Source organism: Alternaria postmessia (genome assembly GCF_024291825.1).
Source record: "Alternaria postmessia strain BMP 2775 chromosome Unknown scaffold_40, whole genome shotgun sequence".
In the NCBI taxonomy this organism is placed as follows: domain Eukaryota; kingdom Fungi; phylum Ascomycota; class Dothideomycetes; order Pleosporales; family Pleosporaceae; genus Alternaria; species Alternaria postmessia.
This window is the reverse complement of record NW_026260113.1, coordinates 52,175-69,625: the sequence shown is the minus strand read 5'-3', so window position 1 is coordinate 69,625 and position 17,451 is coordinate 52,175. Positions and strand designations below refer to the sequence as shown.

The following is a 17,451-nucleotide window of genomic DNA, read 5'->3' as shown; positions in this document are numbered from 1 at the left end:
TTGAGTCTTGTTGAGGCACTAATGGCGAGGTGGAGTTCTAGCTTGAAGCAGACAGTGGTGATGGTTTATGCGTGTAGCTAATAACTGAAACCCGCGGAGAGTACTCATACTCAGGTCAACACTGGTGATCGGTGGAAGGATCACGGTAAGAGTTTAGTAAGATGGGACGGTCCCGAGGTCGTATTGGCGTCATCTCTGACATGAAGCTACTAAAATATGTTGTACGTGGCTAAATAGTGATCAGAGCGTTCGGCTTGATCCAAGACAACATGAAGCTCACGATGCCAGGTTCTCTATAGTGCCAGAACCTGGAGTCTAGCGTCAAGTAAGAAGACCCTTCGCTTAGGCACGTGTATGTTGCACTGCATTACGATGCAGATCGAACCGAATAGCCGGCGTCTTCATTTTCACTGGTGGAGATTGTCGAGATATGCTTTTTCACTTTGGTTTCTTTGCTAATGAAGGGAAGTTTGGTAGCATACAAGGTCGGGTACAGTGGCGGACAGGTAGGAAACCACGGGCCAAATACCCGGCGGCGAATAGCAGGTGCCCAACCACTCGGCTACTTGCTAGCTACCAGCTGTTAAGCTTCTCCGCTATTGTGTTGCGTCCTAGAGATGATTGCTAGGCACATCAGAAGCCCGGGTAATGTGCCAGAGCTACGATACTAACATTGCTCAATTTAGCGCAAGATCAGGTCAGCCAGCGCACACCTATTGAGGTTCTTTGTCAGTGGTGTCATACAGATCCTCTTCGTAAGTCACTACTTGGGTATTCTAATAGAGGTCGTGGCATTGCAACAAATAAGCAGCGACGAGCGAAGTGGAGTTACCGAATTAAGGGTTCAATGACAACCGTGAGTACCCAGGTAGCAGTCTGAGCCAAGGCACTGACTCCTCTTTCTTCTTCGCCGAAGTTAATGAGCAGTTGTATGACACAAATACGGCCAAGATCGGCTAAAGCGCGACTCAGGCGACCAGGGACCTCGGCTGCCTTCCGAGGCTCGACTGGATCAAAAGAAACGTCACATTTATCGGACCTTTTGTTATTGCTTCTGGCGGACCGCGTGCACGTAAGTGAACATGTCGCATTCTCCTTTTTCGGAGTAGTAGTATGTATACCGGTGCAAGCCGTGAGACTAATCAATACGGGTGAGTTACTACCCCGGTATACACGTGGTCCCGACATCGGCCCCGGCCGCCCCGAACAGCGAAAAAGCAGACGTGATTATGGCTTGGCAGATTTGCTCTATCGCTAGCTTGGTGCGCCGGCATTTGTGAATGGAGGGACTGCGTGCCTGATCGTGCATATTTAGCGGCAGTACCCGGTCCACGGGTAAGATCGACGAGCCGCACCGCTACGGCACTACCACACCCTTTTTGGCGGCATTTGACAACAAAGCGGCACCAAATGGGCCACCTCAGCTGAACTGACGCAGGTCGACAAGAGAGACTCGCACATACAGAGTAGTGATCTACTGTACTACGGCAATACAAACATCTTGGCAAGAGACATTTGGAAAATGATTGGCAAGCCTTAAGCCTCCACTGTGAACTTGGACGCCAATTGCCATTGCGAGCCCTAGAATGCGTTAGTGCTGTATACCCAGCATGCGTTCTCTCTACGTTCACAACCGGGTGTTGCTCATGGACTGGACAAGGAAAGTGGAGCTCGAAGATGTCAATCCCTTGTATCGATTCAGCCGCAGAAGCTCCACTCGGTGATGGATTCTGGTAGATCTCTCTAACAGGGACTAGTCTGGTCGGCCTTTATACTGATCACTGTGAAATGACACCAACTACGATACTGAAGAGAAGAATATGTATTGGAGATGCCGTAAAGGAATCTTGATATGGTACGCTCGATATATCGGCACAGGCTGTGACACTGCCACGGAGCTCCAACAATGGAAAGGAAAAAGGTGCAATGCACTGGAGATTGGGGTGGAAGCGGTCAAGCCAAGGTGGATTATAGTACAAGACTTCATCTACCATTGAACTTTGTTCTTTTCGACAGTAGCGCACTCTGCATCGCCTAGCCTTTGGGCAATAGGTCTGATTGGTATCTCAATGTCCTGTACAGGAGGATCAGCAGATCTAGTCACCTCACAGGGTAGTGGAAAGTATTCACTCCGAGAGCTTGAGCTTAGCTGCATCTTGCACTGTGTATAAAGATGCTGCCGCCCTCCATCGTTAGAAGTCATCGCACAGCTTCATCTCTGCAATCACTACTCCTCGATCCTCATCGTTCAAGCAACAGATACCGGTCTTCTAGCCATCAATCACCGCAAACATGGTCTCATTCCGCAACTTCTTTACTGCCGCTGTGGCTCTCTCTGTCCCTATCGCTGCTCAGATTACGCCTGCTCAGGTTGTCTCCAACATCCGGATGGTGACACAGAAGAGCCAGGCGCTCCAGGCACCAGCTCAGAGCATCACTATCATTAATGGTCCTTTGATTGTCATTGGCCAGGGACCGTTTCCCCAGATCATCGCGGGCTTTGCCGACATTGTGTCCACAGCCACCACTGCTATCAGCCAGATGCAAGGAATGCCTCCCGTTCCAGCCGGTGCTGATTCTGATGCTATCTTCGACGCCTTCCGCGAAGTCAGTACTACAAGCGCCTTCTGGATGATAAAATGACTGACGATCAAAAATAGTTTGTCCGTGTCCACCAGGCTCTGCTCAACATACTCATCGGAAAGGCTGGATTGTTCAATACTGTTCCGTTCATTGGCCAGCCCTTAGCAGCTGTGCTCAGACAAATCGAGAATGTTGTTGATGTGAGTCCTTTTCCCAAACTCCCATGTTTCTCTGGATATTATCCCCAACGATTATATCCGCACTTGCTAACGACTATCTACAGACTATCGCATTTATGTTGATCGATGCCGTTGAGTCACGTGCTTCTGACTTGCAGAACCAAGCGAACTCTCTTGACGGAACCTTGACCATATGCATCAACAGCTACGATGGTCTGAGCACTAAGCTAAAGGCAAAGCGCAGCCTCAGGTTCGCACGCCGCGAGATCGCCGCCGCTGCTTAAACAGGTGCTACATCAGAGACAAGCAGTTCAGACGGTACACAACAGGGGAGGTAGCTGTGAACAAGGTGACGATGGGGGTGTGAAAGACAGTCGTCATATGGTGTGGGGTCCACAAGGTCTCAGACGGTCGTTACCGCTTGTACATTTTTGTTTGAGCACTGCACTCTTAGACAGTCGGTCATATAGTCAATGTAAAGCAACGTCTGTCGCAACATATACTAGCATGATTACAGCAGATCTTCTGTTGCCTGATCTTTTAAGCATACTTTGCAGCCAGTCAGGCTACTGTCTAAGTTCCTCATGCGCACTTTTCGACATTGGAATGTGCTTCAAGAATAGAATACAACGACATCACGTAACCTCCTCGTGTCATGTGAAGGATGTAGGGCTAATCCATGCAGATCGACTATTGCACCCGTCTAACGTAGTGCAATGAAGTCATCATAGATGTTCGTTCCGCTTCTTCTTCTACTCTTCCACACCCCACATTCCCACTACCGAAACATGTTACTTATTCCAATCATTACCGCATATTTATAAGCATTCGTTGAGATATGATTGGATATCAATGTGCTACAGATAAGTGAGTCTAGAAATCTCATCCTTGTGTTACGTGATTGACTGGTTAGCAACCTTGAAGTAAGCTCTATGGCTTAATAGGTAAGCACATTACGTCTCATGTAGCCGAACTGTTATTATATTTGCAAAGACGGGTTTGTTGTCTCAGGCTTCTGCTTCAGCCTTTAACTATATCTGTATGGAGTTCTACTTAGTCCTAGCATCACTCTCCCAAAGTTCTCCGCGGTTGGGATCGCTTTACTTGTCCTCTAACAACATGTATACGAAAACCGCCCAAATAAGACCATGACAGCAAACTGGGAGGTGAAATTGATCTAGCTTCCTGTAAAGCTTGCTGTAGAGCTTCCTGTAGAACTTCTCAGTCGGGTATGTCGCTTCCTTGGACGGACATCGAGTACCCCCAGGGACAGGAAGTATTCATATGATAACAAAGATTTCGTATCACTGCGGTCTATATGCAGACAAATCTGCCCCGGTCTAATCTGGATGCAAGTGTTTGATATGGTTTCCACGAAGTAGAGTTTGAGCTTACTCAATCCTTGCTCGAGCTATTTCGACACCTGTCTATTATCTTTGCCTCCCGCAAGCGACCAGTGACTATACACCTGTACTATTTCACAAAATCAAATATGGTGGACCATCACGAATAATTCATATACTGCGAGGACGAGCACAGCACTGTGAGATCGGATGATGCCGCACATATGATAGCTCAGTGTTCTTCTCATCACTAGACGCTGACTATTCGATCGGAATGACGGTTCTGTTATAGAAAATTCATCATCAGTGAATAGACTAGCATTTTGAAAGCATTGGAGTTGTCTGGTCTTCCCGATAGTGTAACATCCATCCATTTCTGAATGGAAGGCTCTCATAACGCGAGGCAGACGAGGTTTTAGGAGCCGCTATCAGAGTTCTAATATTACATCAGCAAAGCCGTCTTCATGAACCCGAAGTCTTGGGGCAAAGACTACGGAGAACCGTAAGACTGGAGCTCACGTCCAAAATATGAACCAGAAACATTCGGATCTATCGGAAGCTGTTATACCACTATCGATATCGAAATACATGGATGTAAACGCATACCTGAGCTTCAGATATGTCACAGCTGCGAAGATGTCCTCTCTAGGCATATTATGTCCCACCCATATAAACTTCTACAATCGCTGAAGCTTTTCGACCTGTATACAAGCGGGAACCCACTCTGGAGGTCTATCGACCACACAAAAAACATGGTAACTCCTTTGGAGAAATACGCCGAAATCTGACGAATGGATCACTGAAATCGACCTACCAGTCATTGGGAAGATTACCTGAAATCTGATATCTTGAAATCTCCCAAACTAACTCAAAAACATGGACTTTTGAAAAGACAGACTTCGTAGTACGTCGGACCACAATACTTTCAATTTCGTTGCTTTGGACTTACATGCCAGGTGTTAGGCAATATGACTGGGGTCAAAGTAGCGAGCGTCCTTGTTGCTAAGGAGGATTCTCTCCAGAGATATGCTAGAGAGCTGGAAAGACACCGGAACTCAAAGTAGAGACGACCTCAAAGGTATTCTCTGAACAGGTAGCCGTAAGATGCTCTGCGATAGCTGTGGTAACACCCTTCCTGATCGGCCCTTTGTAATTGGCAGGAGGGCTCTACAACGGCACCCGCATCGACAACCTTGTTGATGTCTTCGGCAGAACTAGCAAGAAGCCTGCTACCTTGGCGTCCATACTCTCATATGTTTCTGATGGTAAAAACTACATGGAAATGCACTTATATTGGTTACATTGGATATTGTTGGGTTGAACCGTTACTTCGTAATACATACATGGACAGGTCGTTGAGACCAGATCAGACTACCTCTACATGAATATCGTGCTCATGCTTTCGCCTCAACTCCTCTCGAATATATCCCCAGCAAGTACTAGCACCTCTCAAATACATCTCCTCTCCTTGAGCCAATCTGTGAAAGCTGTCTATTAGCCCTGAGTTTACACATTACTTGCTGATATCATCACCCCAGACCTGCTTAGCGATCTCGACACTCAGTCTAACCTTGGCCCACTGCTCTTCTTCTGTCAACTCGTTGCCCTCAGCCGTGGAGCTGAAACCACACTGGTGGCTCACACACAGCTGGTCCAGACCCTTTGGCGCAATCTTCGCCGCCTCATGTAGCCTCTGGATGATTTCATCCTTGTCATCCAGAGTATTCTTCTTACTACTCATAACACCGAGCACAACAACCTTATGTTCCGGCAGATGGCGCAATGGAGAGAAGTCGCCAGATCGCGCATCGTCGTACTCGAGGAAATACGCGTCGACGTTCAGTTCCTTGAAGAGAACCTCGGAGACGGGCTCGTAGCCACCGGAGGCAAACCACTTGGAGCGATAGTTGCCGCGGCAGAGATGGATGCCGATCTTCATGTCTGAAGGTCGCTTCTCGATGGCTTTGTTGATGAGCTCGGCGTATTTGCGGGGCAGGGTGCTGAGGTCTTCATTGCGTTCTTGCTCGGCGGCTTTGCGCATGTCGGGGTCGCAGAGATAGGCGAGGTTCGTGTCGTCGAGTTGGACGAAGCGGCAGCCAGCCTTGTACAAGCTGTCTAGCTCTTCTTGGTATACGCGCGCGAGGTCTTCGAAGAAGACGTCTAGGTCGGGGTATGCGGAGATGTCGATTGAAGCGCGACCGCCGCGGAAGTGCACCATGGTTGGTGATGGTATGCACACTTTTGTGCTCGCGTTTCCGCCATTGTTCTTGATCGCTTGCTCGAGGAACTCGAAGTCCTTGACTTGAATCGCCTCGGGGTGACCCAGCTTTCCTTTGACCACCAGTGTTGGGGGCGAAAAGCCATCCTTGTGCCTGATGTTTCCTACCTGACCCTTCTCCTCGATGCCAGCGAGGTGCTTGAGGAAGTCGAGGTGGAAGTAGGCGCGACGGAACTCGCCGTCGGTTACAGATCGGAGTCCATTTTCTATCTGCTGCTTTGCGACGTTGTTGATATGTTCGTCTTCGACTTTGCGGAGTTCGTCCGCGGTAATCTCTCCGTTGGCAGCTTTTGTACGTGCTTCAAGGACGGCTTTGGGGCGGAGGAAGGAGCCAACGTGGTCGGCACGGTATACACCAGTGGGAAGAGGCATTGTGTATAGTTCTGTGCGATGGTCAGGGTATTGCAGCACTGTTGTTCCATCAACGCTTACATGGTATGCTATGTTATGGAAGTTGTTGTACAACGAATAGTTTGTCTGTCAGACACAAGAATATCGCAGTTTGACTAAAGGTTCAGCAGTAAGCAGAAAAGTTGAAATGCATCTGCCGAAAATTTGTACACGGCTTGTTCGCTCCATAATCGCATGATGTACTCATTCGCACCTAATCCTGAAGCTACCCCACAGCGGCAGTTGTTAAGTTTGTTTAGGGGCAAACTAAAACCCTGGATTCGTGGTGCCGAGGAAAACCCTGCACGGAGAACCCGCTCGCAATGGTAGCTGTACCGCGAATGAAGGCTTGTGAGACATGGGAATTGCAGGCCAAGACCTTGTGTATACGAGAAGTTCAGTATTGGTGACCTACCCAGTAGTACTTGAGTAGGGCCGGGTGCTGGAAGCTCCTGCAGCTTCTAGAGGGGTTGGGAATGACGTTTGGCGGGGTACTGTAGATCGCGCCACCCCGGCCTGAGACTGAAGACCGATCCGCCTCTTCGTGTTCACAGGCCCTTCACATGATTGAGCGTCAAGAGTATCTGAAACCGGGTATATTGAAACATGTTAAGGTGATATGAAGTAGAAAATGTGTGTGTGGTACTAGGCAGATGGTCAAACAAGCATCTTGTGATACCTGGTGTCGTCTTTTGTCTACGCAGCCTTCACAAGCTTCGCTTCTAGAAGCTCGCCGAATTGGCCTTCCCACAAGCCCTCTTCCTCTTCGTCTTCTTCCATCAAAAGCGCGTCGGCAGCGTTGTAGATGCGGTTACCTTTGCTATCGAACTTCTTCTCCCTTTTCGGGAGGTCGCGCAAAGCGATTTTTAGCTGTATCGTTCCAGCGCCAGGTCCCGAATCGCCTTCTTGCTCAACAATAGCTGTTTTGTAATCACTAATCTCTGGTGTGACGGTGACAGGATTGACGGTAAAGAATTTGCATGCGATAATGGCGCCGGCTTTCATGTCGGACGAGGTGAGATCTGGTAACGTGCTCATATCTTGAGGCAGCGGTGGTAGATCAGACTGCGCAGCCATCGCAAGATCTTGACGTAACTGGTCTTCCAGTGCTGCATGTATAGTCTCGGAGTCGGGGTTAGTTGCAGGCGCATCGTCATAGTCTAATATGATCTTTTCTTCCTCCTCTTCCTCTTCTTCAGGCGTTGCTTCCTGCAGCACGTAGTTTCGCCTCTTCTGCTTCTTCTTTGCAGCTTTGTCGCGCATAAGCTTGCTGGCTGGGTCCCAGTGCTGCTGGAATGGGAAGGGCGGAGCGCTCAGCTCAAAATCTTCCTCCCAACATTCGAATGCAGAGAGGTTGACCCGTGTCTTCCAAAAGTCGGGATCAGAGGCACCCTCGGGCTCCGAACGTTCTTCAGGTGCAGCCTTCGCCTTGGTCTTCCTGAGAGCAGGTGCAGCCTGCCGAGCAAGTATTCGACCAATGGCACGAGTATCTGGTCGCAACCTTCTTGAGAGAGCCTCTTTCTTTGCTGGCTGTGTCTCTTCGGCTAGAGCGGTAAGTGATGCTTCTGCCCCTTCTATAGCCGGAGTCGTTGACTGTATAGGCTCGTCTGCCGGTGTTGTCGCATCTGAACTTTGTCCAACCTTGGCCATCAGATCTTGTTTCCTTCGCTCAAGCTCTGTTGTATCGTCGGCAACCTCCTCTGTCGGCTCGTCTTCATCTAACCGTTTTCTCTTGCCTTGAGACTTGGCGAAGGGCCGTGTATGTTCCGCTTCTTCAGTTTGATCATATCTTCCTTGTTCATAGTCGGCCAGATCCGCGAGTGTTGCATTCTCAGGAAGCTTACCCGAGGCTTTGAGGCTACGCAGACGGTTAGCCTTTGTACGTCGCGCGTTCCTCAGCTTGGTAGCTTTTAGACCTTGTCCAGGGGGTACATGCTGTGTACCTGGACTGGTCTTGCGACCGTCTTTGGATGACAAGACATCGGGTGGGGAGCTTGCGTCGCTATCGTCGGAGTCGGAATCGCTGTCGCTCGAAGTATCTGAATCTGAATCTGAAGTGTCTGAACCGCTAGATGACCCATGCGACTTTGCGACTGCATCTACGTCTGATTCTGATTCCGAGTCGGAATCCGACGCATCAGAAGACGAAGTCTCGCCTTGTGCCTCGTCAGGAGCAAAGTCGTCATCGTCTTCCTCGCTGTCATCAAATGCTTCTATCTCTGGCTGCTTGAACTGCACTGATTTGGCTGCCCGTTGCGACGGCGATGTTTGGCTTCCCGGCCGCTGGTGGTTGTTGAGCATGGCAAGTTGTTCGCGCACTTGGGTTGTGTCTCCGTGTTCTGTGAGCAGGCCGACAGCCTGGGCATCGTCCTCAGCCTGAACGTCGTCCAGTCGGCGTCGTTTGCGCGGAGGTATGCGAACGGCGGGTCGATTAGGCTGTCGCAGGTAGGGCCGGCCAAAGGGAACGCCATCGACGAGGTGCTGGCCTCCATCTGAGATTTGGTCACGGCCGGTGAGGGTGCGCGCGCGTACTTCGGCAGTCATGAGCGGGCGGATGCTGGCAACGTGTTAGTATCGACCAAGATGCAGAATGAAGAAGCACATACGAGACATGGTCGTCTTCCTTGAGCGCGTGAGCGACAGGCATAAAGTGCAGACACTCGAAGCCGCCCACCTCGACGACATAGTGCTCCAGGCCCCAGTGCTCTGCCTCGAGCGGGATGATGAGGTTGACGTCTTCGAGCAGACGCGTGACGGTGTATGCCTGTGTGCTGTTGGTCTCGGGCACACTCCACACGACGTTGGCGGCAGGGAGGCCGTTTCTCTGCACCGTCAGTCGAAGCCTCATGTTGGCGTGTCGAGTCGCATTGGTTCGCGTGTACAATGCGATTGAGGCGTCGCGAACTTTTGGAAGGAGCCAGGCCATGACGATCCACTCGTGTATCCGACGCTAGTGCCCTCCCAGTCTAGCGTGTCCCATGCTTAGTGGATTCGACTTGTCACTGCCCAGGCAATGCAAACACCAAGTGTATTACCACCCGCGCATGACGCAATATCTAGCTCTAGACTCGCATATATAGCAGCAGCAGCAGCTGGAGACTGCATTCCTTTGTTCGCGAGCCACTACAATCCTAGTGCGAATATCACACCATCTGCCAACATGCCCGTGAGTATGCCCATCAGTACGCTCAAAGGCTCCTGGAAGCGCCTCCTCGACGACGAGCGACTACGCCGATCGTCGCAAGTCCTTTCCGTTATCGATCAGCATGTCTGCATCTTTGGTGGTGAGGTGAAACCAAGGGAGCCTATAGATGATAAAATCGATATCGTTTCGCTCAAGCCTGGTAGGCCTTCTTTTCGCTGCTAGTTGGCCATCAAGGTGCACCACTAACAACGCCACAGATGCAAAGAGCTTAGAAACTAAAGCCATATCCTCAGCACCCACTCCCCGCGTTGGAAGTGCGTCAGCCGTACTGAATGGCAACATGTATCTTTTCTCCGGTCGAGGTGGCATCGACATGGCCCCTATAGAAGAGCACGGTGCAGTGTGGTGCTTCGACCCAGCAAGCTCAGCATGGTCCAAGATCATGCCCGCTGATTCATCTGCCCCATATCCACCAGCTCGCAGCTATCACTGTTCTACTAGTGATGGAAAGGACACTTTGTTCCTCCACGCCGGATGTCCAGCGAGTGGCCGCCTCTCAGATCTGTGGATGTTCAGCGTCCATGATTGTACATGGTCACAAGCTCCTGATGCTCCAGCACCCCATAGAGGAGGAACTTCCATCGCTTACAGTAGGGGCAAACTTTACAGAATGAACGGATTTGATGGCACTACCGAGCAGGGTGGTAGTATCGATATATTTGATATAGCCAACAACACCTGGTCAACCGAGACGTTCAAGGCCGATGGGAATGATGGGCCTGAGGCTCGTAGTGTTTGCGTGCTTCTACCAGTTAAGCTCGCTAGAAAGGACAAGCTTCTCACTCTCTTTGGTGAACATGATCCTTCGTCGCTTGGTCACGCTGGCGCAGGCAAGATGTTGAAGGACGTCTGGGTATATGATATCGGCGAGAAATGGTGGACACAGCTACACCCTGAAGGCAGTGATGGTTTTCCTGACCCCCGCGGCTGGTTCGATGCTGATGTCGTCAAGGCTGAGACCGGCAACGACAGTGTCATCATTCATGGTGGCCTAGGCGAGAACAACGAGCGACTAACTGACCTTTGGCAACTTGTCTTCTAAATTCAAACCACCATAAAGTAACAAGCAACGTGCACTGCAAGACTTTCCATCGTACGCCGCGCGAGGTGCTGTATTACGAATCTACCTAGTATTGAGCTGCTGTTCTTCCTGATTGAAATAAACGGTTCTTCGGCAGTGGAGGACGTCTGCAATCTACTACAGGCTGTTCTAGAGTGGTTTGTAGTGACCGTTGAGTTTTTCTTCTCAGTGATAAATCAAAGAAGGGACCGAACTGTTCGGTCTCGTTTGACCCGAGTACCGCCGCGAAAGATCGTTTCTATGAAGTTTTGGCTGGCTTGTCAAAATCCCGTCGTCGGAATGTGGGGATGTGTGTAGTGTAAATAGTGTAATATTTTGTGTTTCTCGAGTACGACAGTCTTCATTTGTAAGTTGCGACCAGGAGGTAGCTGTAGGTCCACGTGGATACGCGATGCGAGAAGTCTGTCAGTGCAGTATTGTGTATTTTGGTGTTCCAGATTGTAAGACGACGCGTAGATCTTCGATGATCGAGATCCTACTCTACCTAATCGGCATCCTGTCCTTTCCCGTACTCTCAACTCGTGTAGAATCTATGAATGCATCTTCGGACGTGATTTTGTTATCCATCTGGTTGATTGGCAATCCGATTCACACGCGATGTACGATGGGTGTAAAGTGCGTGTTGCACCTCGGCTGTACGACCCCGACTTTCTGTACGATGATCCTACGCTCGCGGCATTGAGACTCGGTATGCATTCTTTCGACTACGAAACAAAGGAGATATTTGGAGAGGCATGAACACAAGGTTTGGGGGTTCGTACGAGGTGTTCGCACGAAACTAATTACCTACAATTCAATGCTAAGCTCCACTCCACATCCCGCACCCGCCTTCCGGCGCGTCATCGCTTCCCCGCACATCGAACTTTCATAAGGACTTAAACGTGTAGCAAATCGCACAAGATGCGTCGCGCCATTGCGAGGAAGACGTTATCGATAGTTTACTCTCGACATTGTTTTCTAGAATGCATCTCACGGTCCTTGCTTGGGCAGCTGCTGTAGCTCTTGTTGCGCGTATTCTCTTTCCGTTCTTGAGAGCCGTCTCCTCACCATTGCGAGATGTACCTGGCCCAGTTGTAGCGCGTTTCACGAACTTATGGTATCTTTGGCGAGTGAAAAGAGGTTCGTTTGAATACGATAACCTTGAGCTTCATAGGAAGCATGGTGAGCTTCACCCTTCCATTAGTACTTCTGCTCCTTAGATACTCATACTTATACTTCTACCATAGGCGAGATAGTTCGCTACGGTGCAAACCGCTACTCCTTCTCTTCGCCGAGCGCGCAAAAGATCATTTATGGCCATGGCGCCAAATTCCCCAAATCCTCGTGGTACGCGACGTGGCAGAACCCACATCCTGACCAATGGTCACTGTTTGCCGACCAATCTATATCACGACACAGCGAAAACCGGCGCCAATACCAGAGCGCTTATACAATGTCCTCGCTTGTCAGTTACGAATCGTACGTTGATGAATGTGCGGATTTGTTCAGTCAGCGCCTCCAGGAGGTAGCGAGTGCGGGCGCGTATGCCGATATGGGACATTGGCTTCAGTGTTATGCCTTCGATGTCATTGGCATGATAACGTTTTCGAAACGACTCGGGTTCTTGGACAAAGGCGAGGATATCCGTGGTATTCTCGTGGCACTCGAGGATCTCTTGTGGTATGCCACTCTTACAGGCATTTACTCCTGGCTACACAAATACCTAGCTCCTGTTAGGAACTTTCTTGCTGGGCCCAAAGGAACAGGAAGGGCGTATGTGATGAAATTCACACAAGAGTGTATTGCGGAGCATCAGCAGGAGCAGACCAAAGCCATACCCGTCGATGAACTCCGAGCTGAACAGGGTACGACGAGCATGGACTTCCTCACAAAATTCTTCAAAAAGAACGCAGATAACCCCAAGTCTTTCAGCATGTACCATCTTACCATGGGCTGTGTATCAAATATGACCGCCGGTTCAGACACTACCGCCATCAGCCTCTCTGCAATCCTCTACTACATGCTCAAGAATCCACAGACCTTCGAGGCCTTGCGCCAAGAGGTTGACGAGCGGCAACGCGAGGGCAGGATTGGCCATTATATTACCTTCAAGGAAAGTCAGGATATGCCCTACCTGCAAGCCGTCATGAAGGAAGCGCTGCGAATGCATCCCGCCACAGGCTTACCGCTCGAGCGCGTAGTACCCGCTGAAGGAGCGACAATATGTGATCGATTCTTTCCCGAGGGCGTAAGTTGCCGTGTATGTCAAATTCGCGTATGCCGTGCTAACAGCTTGGATAGACAATCGTCGGAATCAACTCCTGGGTCGCCCATCGCGACACGTCAGTTTTCGGCCCCGATGCCAACATGTTCAGGCCTGAGCGCTGGCTCGACGCAGACAAAGAGAAGCTGAGTCTCATGGAGCGAAGTTGGATGCCGGTATGTCACTTTGTTCGGCACATGCCGCCACTGCCTTGTCCTTCGTTTCCACACTCGTAACGCCACTCATCATCCATACCCTTTTTTCATTCTACTTCCCTTGGTGGACAGCAACTAACAGCCTGGCAATAGTTTGGTCTAGGCTCCCGAACCTGCATTGGACGACACATTTCGCAGCTGGAAATGTCCAAGCTGATACCCATGCTGGTGCGCGACTTTGATTTTTCTCTCGCCCCCCACCTGCAGGCTGCGGACTGGCAAACGACTAATTACTGGTTTGTAAAACCGAGGGACTTCCAGGTCAAGGTTATGATACGACAGCAGGACCGCTGATCTAATGTTGAGGAGCAAGTAGCAGCGACGGTCCGCCGGGTAGCTGAGTACCCGGTTCTGGGTGCGGCTGCAATTTGTATGTTGCTATACTTGGAGTGATTGATCGAATAGTTGAGCAATTGAGGTATCGATTCACACTGTAACGTGCAGTAGTGGGGTAGGCATACAGGGTACGATGGTAGGACCGATGCATGATAGCAGATAACAGCCCGATCGTACATAACATACCCTGTTGTTGCCGTACCGACGATACCTTAGCGACCATGATGATGCATAGACGGAATACATTGGAACAAGCCGTGGTGGCGTTCTCGAATTCAATCTACACATTCTGGAATCTCACAGCGCCCGGCTGTTGCTCCGCGAAATGTGCCGTCCCACGTTGTTTTTCAGTCCGCGTCGCTATGTATATATGCGTGCATGCATGTATGCAAGGCTATGGACCAGATGGGTTGCCACCGGTAAATCCCTCGTTTAGGTCATGAAGCCCGTATTTCTGCCGCGGTTCATGGGTGAGAAGAAAACCTGAAAGTAGGAAAACTTGTGCTGTAGTTGGGAATGTTAGACATTGCGGCACAGTAGTTGAGAGACGGTGTGCTGTCTAACTCCTGCCCCTCTTGCATCATCAATTCAGTGAACAGCGGTACCCTAACCCTGAGCCTATCTCCGTGTTTGTTTCAGACCCTCCAAAATGCCAACTTATTCAAGTGTGCCAGCTTGAACCAAGAAAAGTGGAAATGGGACGATGCCTGAGTGCGGCGCAGGTCGCGGTCTCCCGTAGCCAGATAAGCGGAAGCGTCTCCGGCATGTGCATGCCCCCCTGCAGCAGCAACTCGAACAAGCTCCGTCGCGCTCGTATCTACGCCTCGTGATTCGCTAGGGATAGCGTTTCAACTACCACATTCGGATTAGCGGATCGAGTCATGAGCTAGGCAGAAGAGGGATTAGTGCAGTGGCTCAACAGAAAGTTTATTAAGCTTTGGCATTGCTATCGAGCATGATTTTCTCAGGGGTGCAATGATGTGGGTACGTACGTGGGCGAGAATGGGCGGCGCTGGACAGCGTGGGTGCCTTGTTCGGCTGCTTGCTAGCTGGAGGGACCAGAGAGCAGGACGCGATATGCAAGTGATGGTCGCACGGCTGCCAGTTTGCCTCGCTACGAGGCTGAAGTGCACAGTGCGCAAGGCTGGTCAATCCCGGCTGCAAGCAAGCTGCAGTCAAGATACTGTGATGCTATGCAAATGATTCATGGAAAAAAAAAATCTATTAGATACTACACTATTGCAAGTCCTTATCTGTGAAATGTACGATGTAGACGTTAGATGCCCAGGGACGCCTCGGCGCCTCAACCATGCCAGTGAGGAAAAGAAATGAGAAAACGTTCATCTAATATGCCCTTGGTCCCCGAATCGGTTTGGAAAAGAAAAGGTAGGTCGTACACGTAGGAGTGGGTCCCCGGGAGTAAAAAAAGGAAAATGCACTCGGCAGTCAGACGTGGGTGAGTCTAGCACTTGCCGGCCTGCCACATCTTGACAGACTTGACTGTCATACCGCGCTCGTTACCCTCGCCCCAAGTTGGGAGCCAGTCATCCTTGGCTATTGCAAAAGTCAGCAGGAAGTCCATGAGCAAATTGTAGGCTGTGAATCAACGTACCATTCCAGAAATCACGCACGGCAAAGTCGCTGCCATCGACCCACGGCTTGTTACCCTCTCCATCGAAGAACCAACCATTTTGCGCACCAACGGCAACGTTGAGGATAAGGTAGAACTTCTCGTCAAATGGCGCGTTCTTGCCGCCCTGCTTCCATGGGTCTTCGAAAAGGGTACCGTTGCTGGTAGTCAGACCGTTGAAGCCACCCTTCTTCCATAGCTTGTTCTTCTCGTTAAACTTGAAGTACATGACTTGCTTGAGACGGCTGTCAAGGTAGAGGAACAGGTAGTTCTCAGTCCATTCAAGACCAAATGTGTGCCAGCTCGAGGCGAAGTCTGTGCGGCGGAAGAACGAGGTACCGTGCGTGTTGATGTAACCGTCGTGTTGGTAGTCGGGACCCCAGTGGAGCGTGGAAGAGACGAAGTCGCGACCTTCGGGGTACTTGTAACTGTTACTACGGAATTCGGCAATGTCGATTTCTCCACTACGAGGCCAGTCACCATATACGTTGTCTTCGGGCATCATCCAGATAGCGGGCCAGAGCCAGTCACCCTTGGCTGTCTTTGCAACAACTTCAACGCGGCCGTACTTGATCGACTTCTTGCCCTTGGTAGTCATGCGTGCTGAGCGAACAGGGGGAATGATGGTTCCGGTGGTCGAGTTGGATCGGACACCGCACGACTTGTAATCGGTGGATGTGCATGAGCCATCACCGTCTGCCTTGGTGATGTTTAGGGTGTAGCCGTTGAGGATCTGCTCGGCAGTGATGCTAGTGGATTCGGTGGTGAGAGTTGGCACGATGTGGAGACCCTCCGAATCGACGAAGCTGTTCTTTGGGTCGTCGGTGGTCCAGTCGAACTCTCCGTTTCCGTATCCGCCAGTCTGGATCTCGTAACCCCAGTTGGCGGGGTCAATCTTCTCGAAGTTGTCTTCCATGATAAGACATTGCTGTCAAGATGTTAGCCAATGCACAGACTGCTGCGGATTGATCGTACGTCAGGTATTTGCGCCTCCTGTACACCGGTGTACATGATGTATCCACTGACGGCGAAACCGATGAAGATGAACCCAAAGGTGATCCAGTTGCCGACCTTAGTCTTCTTCATCCTTGGATCGTCGACCCATGGTTGCTCGCGTCTAAATGTCTCATCAGCTCGATGCTATTGACGTGTGAAATGGACTGTACTTACTCTCCCCGTAGTCGATAGCTCTTAAAAGGTCGTGGTTGTTTGCGTATCTCAGAAGCGTTTCCGAACTGACTTCCGTAAACAGGACCTCCGAATGAAAGGTTGGAGGGATTCCTGGGCATGTAGGTTCCCTGTGATGAGGACTCGGGACGCATCCTTTGCGACATGCCGGTAGGAAGGTCTGGGACATCTTGGGAGTGAGCCTGAGGCTGTGTTTCCTCCTCAGGGCTCTCCTTCTTGTTACGCTTGAAGAAAGAAGGCATTGTGATAATCTGAGATAAGTGGAAGTATCAAATGCAGGATACAAAAATGGCAGAGTGTTCAGCGATGGGCAAGGTAGTTTATTGCCGTACGCGACCTCGTCTAAGGAGATTAGAAGAGTACACAAAAATGATGCAGGGGACGTTGTTGAGAGCTGAAGTATCGATACCACAAGCCAGGCGAACGCCGCGCTGACTTGTGCGGCACCGATAAATCGATAGTAGACTGAACCGTCGTCGGGAAGCGCGAGATTCTCGGATTCGACAGCCTAGATTTAGAACAATCAACAGGCTCTAGACGTATCTACCGTTCTCGACGCAATGGCTGCTGCAAGTGCAAGGGGCGGATAGTGCCCATGGCAGTTTCAAACCAGTCGCCAGCTACGTCTTGAAGATAGCGCACAGTAGTGTCGATGTTGCTAGCGTTCTTTTAGACGCAGGTACGTCAAAAGCCATGAGATAAGCGCAGAGCTAGTGTGACAGCCTTGCAGTCAAAGTGCCAGGGGGGGGGGGGGGCAGCGCCCCATGCCGGTAGAGAAACG

General features: G+C 50.5%; 6 protein-coding genes across 6 annotated transcripts; 3 read left to right on the top strand and 3 right to left on the bottom strand.

The window, feature by feature from the left end:
- Positions 1-2,292: 2,292 nt before the first annotated feature.
- Positions 2,293-3,046, top strand: J4E82_006647 (uncharacterized protein; the record flags this gene model as incomplete). Its single annotated transcript, XM_051732903.1, has 3 exons — positions 2,293-2,607; positions 2,661-2,783; positions 2,867-3,046. The coding sequence occupies 3 exons, from the start codon at positions 2,293-2,295 to the stop codon at positions 3,044-3,046; spliced, it is 618 nt and encodes a 205-aa protein (XP_051587296.1).
- A 2,572-nt stretch (positions 3,047-5,618) lies between these two features.
- On the bottom strand, positions 5,619-6,755 carry J4E82_006646 (uncharacterized protein; the record flags this gene model as incomplete). The annotated part of the gene is made up of 1 exon (XM_051732902.1): positions 5,619-6,755. The coding sequence occupies one exon, from the start codon at positions 6,753-6,755 to the stop codon at positions 5,619-5,621; it is 1,137 nt and encodes a 378-aa protein (XP_051587295.1).
- A 714-nt stretch (positions 6,756-7,469) lies between these two features.
- On the bottom strand, positions 7,470-9,621 carry J4E82_006645 (uncharacterized protein; the record flags this gene model as incomplete). Its single annotated transcript, XM_051732901.1, has 2 exons — positions 7,470-9,330; positions 9,380-9,621. The coding sequence occupies 2 exons, from the start codon at positions 9,619-9,621 to the stop codon at positions 7,470-7,472; spliced, it is 2,103 nt and encodes a 700-aa protein (XP_051587294.1).
- A 312-nt stretch (positions 9,622-9,933) lies between these two features.
- Positions 9,934-11,020, top strand: J4E82_006644 (uncharacterized protein; the record flags this gene model as incomplete). Its single annotated transcript, XM_051732900.1, has 2 exons — positions 9,934-10,117; positions 10,176-11,020. 2 exons carry the CDS (start codon positions 9,934-9,936, stop codon positions 11,018-11,020), a joined length of 1,029 nt encoding a protein of 342 aa, XP_051587293.1.
- A 1,001-nt stretch (positions 11,021-12,021) lies between these two features.
- J4E82_006643 (uncharacterized protein) lies at positions 12,022-13,810 on the top strand (the record flags this gene model as incomplete). The annotated part of the gene is made up of 4 exons (XM_051732899.1): positions 12,022-12,220; positions 12,286-13,286; positions 13,340-13,477; positions 13,610-13,810. The coding sequence occupies 4 exons, from the start codon at positions 12,022-12,024 to the stop codon at positions 13,808-13,810; spliced, it is 1,539 nt and encodes a 512-aa protein (XP_051587292.1).
- A 1,504-nt stretch (positions 13,811-15,314) lies between these two features.
- J4E82_006642 (uncharacterized protein) lies at positions 15,315-16,912 on the bottom strand (the record flags this gene model as incomplete). The annotated part of the gene is made up of 4 exons (XM_051732898.1): positions 15,315-15,406; positions 15,465-16,410; positions 16,458-16,599; positions 16,653-16,912. The coding sequence occupies 4 exons, from the start codon at positions 16,910-16,912 to the stop codon at positions 15,315-15,317; spliced, it is 1,440 nt and encodes a 479-aa protein (XP_051587291.1).
- Positions 16,913-17,451: the final 539 nt, after the last annotated feature.